Consider the following 11,070-nt stretch of genomic DNA (forward strand, 5'->3'; position numbering starts at 1 on the left):
GGCCTCACCAGTGCCAAGTACAGGGGCACAATCACTTCCCTACTCCTGCTGGCCACACTATTTCTGATACAGGCCAGGATGCCGTTGGCCTTCTTGGCCGCCTGGGCACACTGCCGGCTCATGTTCAGCCGGCTGTCAACCAGCACCCCCAGGTCCTTTTCCGCCAGGCAGCTTTCCAGCCACTCTTCCCCAAGCCTGTAGCGCTGCATGGGGTTGTTGTGGCCGAAGTGCAGGACCCGGCACTTGGCCTTGTTGAATCTATCCATGTGTACAGTCATGACTTTCTTTTACTGACTATGGTTCAGAAAAAGAAAACATCCAACAACCACAAAACAACTGAGGACAGAGAGAGAGTTTGGGGTTTTGTGTTGGGTTTATGTTTGTTTTGTTTTTTAACTATAATTAAATTTGCAAATGTCAACAGCCAAAATCTGATGCCAAAGACTATTAAACACAAGCAAGGAAATCAGCAGGACTTAACAGCTGGTTGTTTAGCGTAAAACAATGAAAAAAAAAGGAAATTCAAACAAGTAATCTGTGAATTAGATGTAGTTTCCCCTTCTTACTCTTGTTTGCAAAGCTGCTTATATGGCTAGATGATGTGAGTAGCTCCATGAAGAAACAGGTACACAACCGAACAGACCAACACACACTGAACCACGACTTAACTTTTGCTTTTAAGTTTATTGCATTGTTATATTAAGCATTTATATTTACACATAATTCTGAATTATTTAGTTACAATATACTGAAACTGTCATCATGATTCCATTATTCACTTATAAAGACCTTCTACCTTCAACAGAGTTAAACCCGATTCTCTTAAAGGCAGTTTTGGAAGAAAAATAATTACTGACTGAAAATGCATGCAAAAAACTACAGTAGTTAGGTTACTAACATGTCTCTCCTGACTTTCTAACATTCCCTCAAAACATGAATGCTATACATGTGTTGTATGAAAAATAGTTGGGAATCTCACGAAATCCCCAAATGATGATAGCACGGTGCTGATTTTTGCTATGTGAAGTCTGCAGTCAAATATATGTATGTATATGTGCATATATATGTGTGTCTCAATGTACACGCATATGTGTGCATGTATAGAGAAGTGTATATAAACACATACACACACTCACGCCCCAAAAGATTCTAGAGGTAAATATGCGGGCTTGCAAATAAAACAAAATACAAAGATACCAGTATGAAATAGTCCTAAACAAAAAAAGGTAATAAATATTCAGTGAGATATATGGCATTATTATAAAGTGCTCTACTAAAATCTCACTTATTAAAATAACGATAAAAATTATGTTCCTTTTAGTTGATTTATATAATTTGGCAGAGCCATTAAATATTCATTATGTATCTGTGACTCTATGCCTCCTTTTAAATTTTAAACAAATAGATAAAAGCAGAAATTAAAAGGCAAAGCAGCTAAATGAAGCAGTACTATTGGAGCCTTTCAGGCTATTGTCCCCAAATTCATTAACGACTGCAAAATTTCAAACCCTAGAGCATATGGATTAAGAAATATAATTCCAATTAAAATTATGAAACTAAACAAAATTCAATTTGATTTTAAGGACAATGACAAACTGAAAAGCTTCTATCCTACTTTAAAATAGTGAGGTTTGAATTGCAGAAATTACTGAACGCCTTATCCTGTGCATTCCCATCCTCTTTCCTCACGCATGTGCAATATAGCTCCACTGAAACCTAGTCTCTAGGTCTCATTTCTCCACATTCCACCTAATTTAAAAAGCAACCTGGCTCATACATTACCGTATCTTGTCCAGTCTGCTTCTACCCTTCTGATTTTCAGCCAAACTCACAAAAGGGTACATCTACAAGAGTGTAAACACTTTAAACAGCTTTATGCCATTTCTCCCGTACCACCAGAAGTTAAAAAAGAAACGTGGTAGTATTGAAGAAAAACAGCTTCAGGAAATAAAGTGAAACAGCCCCACAACGTGAACCTGTCTCGCTGAATTAATAAGAAAGTCAAATATCTTTTCATATTTCACTACAGCAGTTTTGGTTTTCTTTCCCCCTCTTTTGTTGACATTCCTTGTTAGAATTGCTTTACTCACCCATGGCAATTTTTTGTGATTTTTCCCATTGGTTTTATGGATAAACCTGCCCTTTGTATAGGGAATAAAAAACCAAAAAACAACCCAACAACAAAACCAGTAAATGGTTACTTTTAATGTCTACTGGAAAGAGTACTAAAGACGAACGATTCAGCTCTGACATCCCAGTTGAATTAAATAGCATGTAAATTCAGTTTCCTTCAGGAACCTGATCTGGCCCTGAGAGGGCCCCCTTCTCTGTTGTGCAACTCTGCTGGAGCGAAATTCACTCCGTGCAGAGGGTCACAACCTCTTCCCTATCTGCCTACAATTGCTCCATACCGCTTAAGCCCTAATTTGAAGTTAAGTGGGACTTAGCTGGTGCACAGGTCTTGTGCTGACTCTCTGTATGGAGGCAAAATTCATATCAAGCCACAGAATTGGCTGCGTCTCCTGGCTCGCAGTAAATGCATAATGACAGCATTGTCTCTCTGCTCCCTTGCAAGAACTGAGAGATACTGAGCTGCCTAACTCAATATTATATTGTTCAACAATATATTCCCTACATCTGGAGGAAAAGAGAGAAAGAAAACCTAAACTAATAAAAATCGTAACAGTGAGCAAGAAAGTAAGTTTTCAGTACACTACCTGGCACACCACCAATATACATATTCATGAGCTACATGTTAAAGAATGTACTGAGAGAAAAACAATGTCCTCAGTTGCACTTCAGCAGTTTCCCTCATTCAAAACCAGAGTCTCACATTCTGGATGTAAAACACTGTTACCTCCAGATTCAGTGCAACTTCCCCTTTCCAAGGCACTTAAAACATCTAAAACCTGAACTGCGAACATAAGAGTGTAACTCCCTGCGCCCTTATTTTTAAGATCTGGTCTGACATTTCCATCCTGTCAAACACACCTTCACTAGCAGGTTTTTTTGGCTAGTGTTCTGGTAGGACATGAGTTAGGGAAGAGTATCCCATTTATGTTTTCTTCTAACTGGAATCTTCTAAACTATTCTTGTTCACCAGCATAACCACCACCCCACTTAACTGCTTTGTAAAGTCCTTTGCAGACCCATCAGAGATTTCACTGCAAAGGCACAGGTACATGTAATTGTGCAGGAGGCTTCATGTATACGAGTATTAGATAAAAATATCAGTTGTTGAACTATATATGCCATGTAATCTTATCTTTGCTTCGATTTCCTTTTAATGGAGTTTAGCTGCAATACTTCTAGACACACTTTAAAAAACATCAGCGCAATAAAGTGATCTGGATCGCTGAAGCCAACCTCCTTTTATTTGTTGAATAGCAGCAAACCCAAGACTTCTAGTATCTGGTATTTATTTTTATAGATGTTTCACTTCTCATACTGAAGCAGATATAAATGTGCTCATAAAATCATGAAACCAATACAGTAATGTGCCAAGTGTAGAGGTAAAGGCACTCTAATCGTTTGGCTTGGGTGCAATTCCCAATTCCTGTCTTTTTATGAAACAAAACCCTAACTGATAAATGCTTTAAAAATTAGTGTACAACCCCCTCCGCAAGTTTAAACATTTCTCTTCCATTCTAGAAAATAATGTAGAAATAATTTTAACCAATTATTGAACACAGACATTTTAACCTTTCTTTCTGCTCAGTACATTTGTTACACAAGATGAGCTCCAAGCATCAGATGTTGATAGAGTGAGCGTGTTTCTTGCACAGTGGCTTGTCCTTCTTGGAGAAGAAAGCCTGACCCTCCAAACTGTCACTACATACCTGAAATGGGATAAAAAAGAAAAGATCACCCAAATCAGATGGATGAATTACACCATCCATTATTCAGAATGCCAAATCATGGCATTGTTCTATGCACAAATATATTCAAAGAATAAGAATTATTACCTTTTTCTTAGGAATACTCTTTTTGATGTAATAGGTTGACGTAAGCATAACCTTCCTTTCTTTAAGTCAACAGGTTCTTAACTGGGAGCAGAGTTAGGTTCAGCATTTTAAAAAAAATCCAATCATTAGGATTGGGGCTTTTTTTTTTTTTGGTCATACAATATTACCAGGTGATACCTTGGCTACAGTGTCGTTATGTCAAAAGCATTCTTGCTGCTTTCGAAACACAGCCTGTTCCTGCATGGCCTTCAATGCTTGCTCCGAGGAAGTAAACGTCAAGGGTTAAATGCTAGGACACATGGCTGCAATCCAGGCCAGCTCCTCTGGACTGGTGCCAAAGGCTCACAATAGCAACACACCTTCCAAATAACTGGGAAAGTGCTTTTTGTTTGGGCTCAGAGCATTGAAAGAGGTTATAGTTGTTAACTCCCATATTGGTCAGGTTAGCACAAGCACTGCTGCCATGGGTTTGTTTAAAATGTAGACTAGCTTTACTTACTGAGCATACAAAGCAAGTGTCATGCCAAGTGTGGCCCAGAGCTTCAAGAAACCTGTCTCCAGCTTCAATGGGGAATTCACAGCCATGGCACATAGTACCGAAGAGGGCATAGTAATCTGCAAACAAATACAAACAGATTTAACGATGAAGCATATGCAGAAAAGCGAGACTGACCCTTTGAAACCTTTGTGCTTTTCTTTCAATGGCAGTGGGTTTGCACTTGTTGAGTTTTATAATACTGGGTACACTGAGTAAAGAGGTCCTAGATCGGAGGACCGGGCTGCCCTCCTTTCCTTGCTAATGCAGTTCTCGTCCCGTTCCTTATCCTTTCAAGTGAGCAACACTTCCAACTTCCTGGTGTTTCACTTCCTTGAGATCAATAGTGCGCTCGGGGCGGGGGGAAATGCACTCCTTGCAGATAATGTGCTCCTTACCTTCTCTCCGGCTCTGCCTTGAAAGCATGGCCTGGCTGTTCACACAACAGACCTCCTCAGCGAGTAACGAACTCCTGCCTACATTCTGGCACAATATTTGCCCCAGACTGCACTACACAAAATCATGCAATCATTATGCTTCTGTCCTAACAGAGTCTAGCAATTTGGATCAAGTCAGAATAGTTTTCTAGTCACTGGAGCTTATTACATGGCTTTAAAAAAAAACCAAACAAACCCAACAACAAAACAAAAAACCAAAACCACACACACCCACAAAACAAACCAGAGGCTTTAGGCAATATATTTATTGCATTTAACAAAAAGGATCAGTAGGGTGTCAGGATGGTTATTAGTGACTGGAATCACTGAAGGGTATTTGCACCATTCATTTTTAGACACCAGATTGACTTGGTGCCTCTGGAGACTCCCCTGGAGTCAGCAGAGAAAAGCTCCTCCAGCAATCTCAGAGAGCAGGGACCAAAACCAAGGGCACTGAACCGTTCGTATTCCCCACCAACTGCAGAGCTTGAAAAAGAGAAAGCAGGGCAGACTAGCAGGATAAAATACATGTATAAAGTTGGGTGGGAGGCCCTGACACCCACTGGCATCCCCACAGTCTCAGTGTGTGAAACTCTCCTCTCTGTGTGTAGAGGCATCTCAGGGGCTACAAGTCACCACAGCCCTCCTGCCCACCTATGCAGACCTAAATTTCACCCCAAATTGTCTGGTCTTTTCCACTTACTTCAACTCTCAAACACCCCGTTCTAAGAAGGAAATGTTTTTTTTCCTGAACAGAAGACAACAGCGTTAGTGCTATAACACGAGACAATTTGGGATCAGCACGCTGCCATGCCAAACACAATGTCATGCAACATTACGCCTTCATAAGATGAACTATAGAATGACAACCACAATGAAGCTTTGGACTCCATCCTTAATAGTAACACTCTGGCTCTGACAAGGAAATTAGATGTCAGGGGTTGTTTTCAAGGAGCCTTATAAGGAGTAGCAAGCGGGGTACAAGGAGATTTTGTTTCTCTACCAGATTATACAGATCTGCTGAAGCTCTAGTGCTTACTGCAGCAGAGCCAACAGAGGCTTATCACATGTGTCAAGCCCAAGGGAAGGCTCCTGTTTTGGTTTAGTAAGACAGTGTTTTGTATGATGACCTCAAAAAGCATCATCATAAAAGGCATCTCAGCAGGACGGGGAACACAAGTGCTCTGGAAAAACAAAGCCCTTGATGGCTGCCAGTGGCAAGAAATAGCTTCGCCGATCGCCTTCATTAATCCATGCTACTGGCATGAATTCGCAAGTGTTTAAACAGAAGACAGACAATAAAAATGTCAAATGGTAGAACACCTCTGTCCAAAACCCCTGAAGGACACCATCTCATGACCATACCATTTCAGCTCTTTGCATTTGTGTTCGTACAGAATCTTTTACTGATATTTTCCTGGTGCCAGTAGTTAAAGCCTTTTGTAAGTTGGCCTGTGGTTTGTGTTGATAAGTTTATTGGCTTTTCTTCTGAAGAAAGGGCAATAGATAAGGCAGAATGGGACATCAGCTTTCTTTTGCTTTTGCATGCTGGAATTGTGATACCACAGAAGCCTCCCAAGGCAGACTTCTCATACAGTCACATATCAATGTTTCCTGCACACAGCATTTTCAAAACTAGGTTACTAACTCTGCACTTAAAAAAAAAGTTCAAAAGTTGTAGATATCTGCACTTTTAATTTAATTTTAGCATCGACATCCAAACCCAGAACATTTTGCAGAGTAAATCCCCTTAATACTAATAGCTGTTGCTGTTATAATTTCAAATACAGATTTAAAATTAGAACCCTTCTTTGCACTAGGAAGAAGGAAAGTTGGCAATGACATTTACTCCTTATTTCTTTAAAATTAGTCATAGACTCTTAACTCCAGCTGGACTGAAAGTCTTTGAAGAATGAATATCTCAAATTAACATCTAGTTAGAGAGCCAGAGCCATTACAACGTATCACTGCCAATAACACCTCACAGAATGTGTCTACATTAACTTGTGCTAGCAACTTTCTATCTCAGAAATAAACTTTGTGAGAAGTATGATATGCTTGACATTTTATCCCAGTGTTTCCTGCTCACAGTATAGAAAAGTGCACATTTGTGCACAGGAGTCGTAACAGTAGCACAAATCAATGCACCGCACAATATACGGGTCATTTGGTGGCAGGAACAAGAATTCAATATTAGCAGAACAAACCCGGTCACGAGCTTTCCACCCAAAGAGGAGTTATCGATTCCTCCAGCACTATTTTTGAATCATCAAACGGTTCCAAGATTAGGGGCTTCAGATTGCTTCAGGATGAAATTTCACCGTGCTGTCACACTGGAGGATGCTGCTCATATATCCATTTCCTCTGCTGCTCCACGAATTCAATAAGAGCAACAGTTACTTGTGTCACTGAGTTAGCAATAACCTACTGCGTCCTTTCCTATCTGCCAACACCTCATTAAAGCTGCTCGCTGCTCTGACAGAGAAATTTTGGACAAATTTTGCCTGCTTTCCTCATCCTTTCAGTACCTAGCACTCTCCATGGCACCCACTGCGAACAACTGTGGGATCAACCCAGAAGGAAATCTTAGCTCCAAACAGATCACTAGGATTTCATGATAAATCTCTTCCTGGTCAACCCACTTCCACCTCTAGTTAAATTCTAATGCTCCTTCCAGTAGAAGGAAAAACACAGAAAAGGTCCAACTGATGGTTCTAACATGGATGTAAACAGCATGTAGTATGAAAATAGACAATTTTGATACAATTTTGTTTCTTTTCCATTTTGTGGGAATTGTTTTACAAATACTATCTATTTCTTCCTAGCCCAGAAGGGTACATGGAAAGTTTTAAGCAAACTAGGAAACCAACGTAAATAAAAACTGTTCATATTAATCAAAAAGATACGATTAGCTGGAAGTGCTAAAAACCAAGCCAGAATCCCTCTGAACTTCTAAGCCGCATCTTTCACGTAATATTACTCATCAGGCTTTCAAGTACCATAATCGTATCACTGTATTTTTCCCCCAACAGCCTTTTTTTTTTATCCCAAGCTTATGTTCCACAGATGTTATCCCTGATCCTGCAAAAAACTTCCTGGGCAGACCGCTTACCCTTGGAAGTCCCTCTCAGCTGTGAATAAGGTTATTCAGAGCAAAAACACATTACTCCACTGGCATTTGCTTGTTTAGTAAATAAGTAGATTTACATAAACTCCGAATTATTTTAAAGCCAACCAGAAAGTCACCCTAAAATTAACACTTTGCTGTATCACTGATACCTACAGCTGAGGACTTAACAGGAGCAACAAGTAAAACCAGTGACAAGAAGCCTGCTCCTGCCGAAGCTGATGAAGAAATTCTCACCAACTTCTGCTGCAAACTCAAAGCATCTACAGCATTTGTTGCTGCTTTGAATTGACATATCAAAGTTACGTGACTTTGCTGGGACACTTCTTCTGAAGTGAAGCTTGAGAAAAAGGAATTTTTTTTTTTTTTCCAGCCCTATTAAGCTCTGCTTCCCTGCACAGCCACAGTAAACTTTGGTTGTGTTGCTTCTTACCTGTCTCACAGTAGGGATCGCCGTCTTCTAAGTGGAAGACATTATTGCGGATGGGGTTATGACAGGCCACACACACGAAGCAGGAAACGTGCCAAGTTTGTTTCAAAGCATTTATTACTTCCTGTGGGGATTAGAAAAAGTGTTATTAACACATTATTTTGATGTGATGACTAGACTGTGGTGACCATGCCTCCACACTTGATTCGTTTCAAGAATGCTTTGTTTCCTACTGCTACTTTGACAATGGATTGTGCACGCAATCTCTGCTGGTGTTAAACGTAATGAGGTGCTTTATTTATGGTACATCTCCTTATTTGTCATAAGCAACCTTTCATATTTTGGAAGGCTCAATGTAGAGTTGGACAGATTTAACAACGCATTTGTTCACCTTTTCCATCTTAATTAGGATCTCACCCATAATAGTCCCCTGAAATAAGAAAAGCAGCATCTCCAATGTCTCCTCAAGTGTGTGACTCAAAAGACATCACATAGAAAATTATGACTGCTCTGTGGGGTTTTGGAAGACGCTCTACTGCCAAATATGACTTGAGAATCGTGCTGCCAGAGCCCTGTGTGACCCCAGTTACACAAGAGTCCAGACACATCGCTGTCTGCAGTAAAGCGGTGGACGATCAGCTGGCAGGCTCAAATTAGCAGTATTAGTGCCGAGTAGGATAATGCATCTTTCTATCTACACTACCATTGGGAATATTTCAGTACTTCACATCTAGCCAACCAGCATGTTCCCCAGCACTCAGCTTAGTTAAAGGAGGATTATTTATTTTTCTCCCCCCCCTCCCATTTTGTAAAAAGCTGCCAATTAAAAGCATTTTGCTCAAGAAAATTTAGTAATCACAACAGCTACAGAACAGCTTCATGAAAACAGGAGCTGAACTTGGAAGAGCCAAGGAGACTACAGCACCTTTTCACAAAGAGACTGAGAAGGCTCAACATTAGAAGAGCCAAAAACATATTTCATATGTGATGGAGCTGAAAAGGTATGTCAGAGTACGTTTGGAGGAATGCAGACTGGGTCAGATAAAAGGGAATTTCATTACAGGGAAGCACTGAACACTGTGGTTATTGTTCCCACTGAAAAACAGGCCACTTGCTGGTCACCTACCCCAAGTATCTTCCTTTGGCACTTTGAACACTCAGGGGCAAAGAACTTCTCATAGCAGACCTCGCAATACAGGGCCCCTTTCTCTTCCACAAATCCAATGTAAGCCATGGAGGTTTTGCAATGAGCGCAGTTAAACTCCTCTGGATGCCACGACTTCCCCAATGCCACCAAGAAGGGTCCTCTGGTCAGAAAGAAGAGATTTTGTCAGCAAATGCCCCTGAGTTGGCTCCTGCAAAAGCTGTTAATAGGCTTAAACTGTGATACTTCTGTGCCATTATTACACTGTTCACAAACTTACACTGCTCCATCCCTCTTTCCTCCTACAGGCTCTAAGAAAGCGTCAAGAGTTGACTAGATCTATTCCCATTGAACTACCTCCCAGAAACACCTGACCACAACAAATACTAATTCTCTTCGCTTCAGTGCATTTCAGAGATCTTAGTTTAGAACTACATTCAATACAGTGCTGAAGTGGCTGCTAAGGAAAAGAAGAAGGATGTTCCCTATGTTCCCAGCTATTTCCATCTATTGCAAAGAGATATTTGGCTCAGTGATACAATCGGCTTTCTTTCAGCGTGCATTTGCGTCAAGGCCACAAATGTTGAAGCAGACCTGACTCCATTAAAAGCCGATAACACCAGTTTCTTGTGAGACAAAAATTCAATCACTGTCCTTATCCAACAAGTTTGTTACAGGATAACCCACCCCAGTTGTTGGGGTTTTTTATGTTGGTTTGTTTGGGGTTTCCCCCCCGCCCCCCCCCCCCAAGTTAGTTAAAATATGACCATTTTCTTCAGATACAGAGCCTCCTCTACTACTTGCGAACACAAAATAGTGATGCTTTTATAGCATATGTCTGGTTAATGCAACGAGGTTAATAGACATGATGAAATTGTCCATTTCTCAGTCAACAAAAACTTCACAGTTTGTAACTCATAAATCCCAGGCATATGCCATTATATCTGTATTAATTTGAAAACATATTCAGCATGCTAATTTCTTTAATGAACTTATTTACTTTAATGAGGTGCATCCTAGGTCCCACCACTGAACCTTCCAGAACTTAGGTTTCAGGTGAACTTTGTGGTTCAAGTTCATCTCCCTCACCAGATTTCCCATTTCTGCAATACCGAGAGATGCCATTCTTTCAGTAATGCATCACTTTTTTCTGATCTAATACTTCACTGCAAAAAAAGTGTAAGGTACTAATATCACCACCCTGTTGCTAAACTTTTTTTTGAAATCAGGTAAGCTACAAGAACATTTTTGTGTAAGATAAGATTCTCATATGAACAAAGCAACAGCAATAGAGAAGAAAAAAAACCCTTAAAATTTGTTTCCAGGGTTATACTGACTGTAAGATGGGAATATAAGCAGGCAGAGGACAGAGGGCAACTTCATTGAGAGAGGGAGTAATTATTTTCATTTCTCTTCTACATTTTCTCTGTAG

General features: G+C 40.3%; 1 protein-coding gene across 1 annotated transcript in view; it reads right to left on the minus strand.

Moving 5' to 3' along the window:
- Window positions 1–677: 677 nt before the first annotated feature.
- Window positions 678–11,070, minus strand: part of LOC103921742 (PDZ and LIM domain protein 5-like) — a 43,940-nt gene continuing 33,547 nt past the window's right edge. The window contains exons 4-7 of the mRNA XM_009329753.1: window positions 9,621–9,801; window positions 8,498–8,618; window positions 4,465–4,580; window positions 678–3,839 (exon numbers count right to left, since the gene is read on the minus strand). Of these exons, the coding sequence (XP_009328028.1) occupies window positions 3,750–3,839; window positions 4,465–4,580; window positions 8,498–8,618; window positions 9,621–9,801 (508 nt within the window). The 3' untranslated portion in view covers window positions 678–3,749. The remainder of the gene's footprint in view (window positions 3,840–4,464; window positions 4,581–8,497; window positions 8,619–9,620; window positions 9,802–11,070) is intronic.

Source organism: Pygoscelis adeliae, unplaced genomic scaffold, assembly GCF_000699105.1.
Source record: "Pygoscelis adeliae isolate BGI_AS28 unplaced genomic scaffold, ASM69910v1 Scaffold67, whole genome shotgun sequence".
Classification (NCBI taxonomy): Eukaryota; Metazoa; Chordata; class Aves; order Sphenisciformes; family Spheniscidae; genus Pygoscelis; species Pygoscelis adeliae.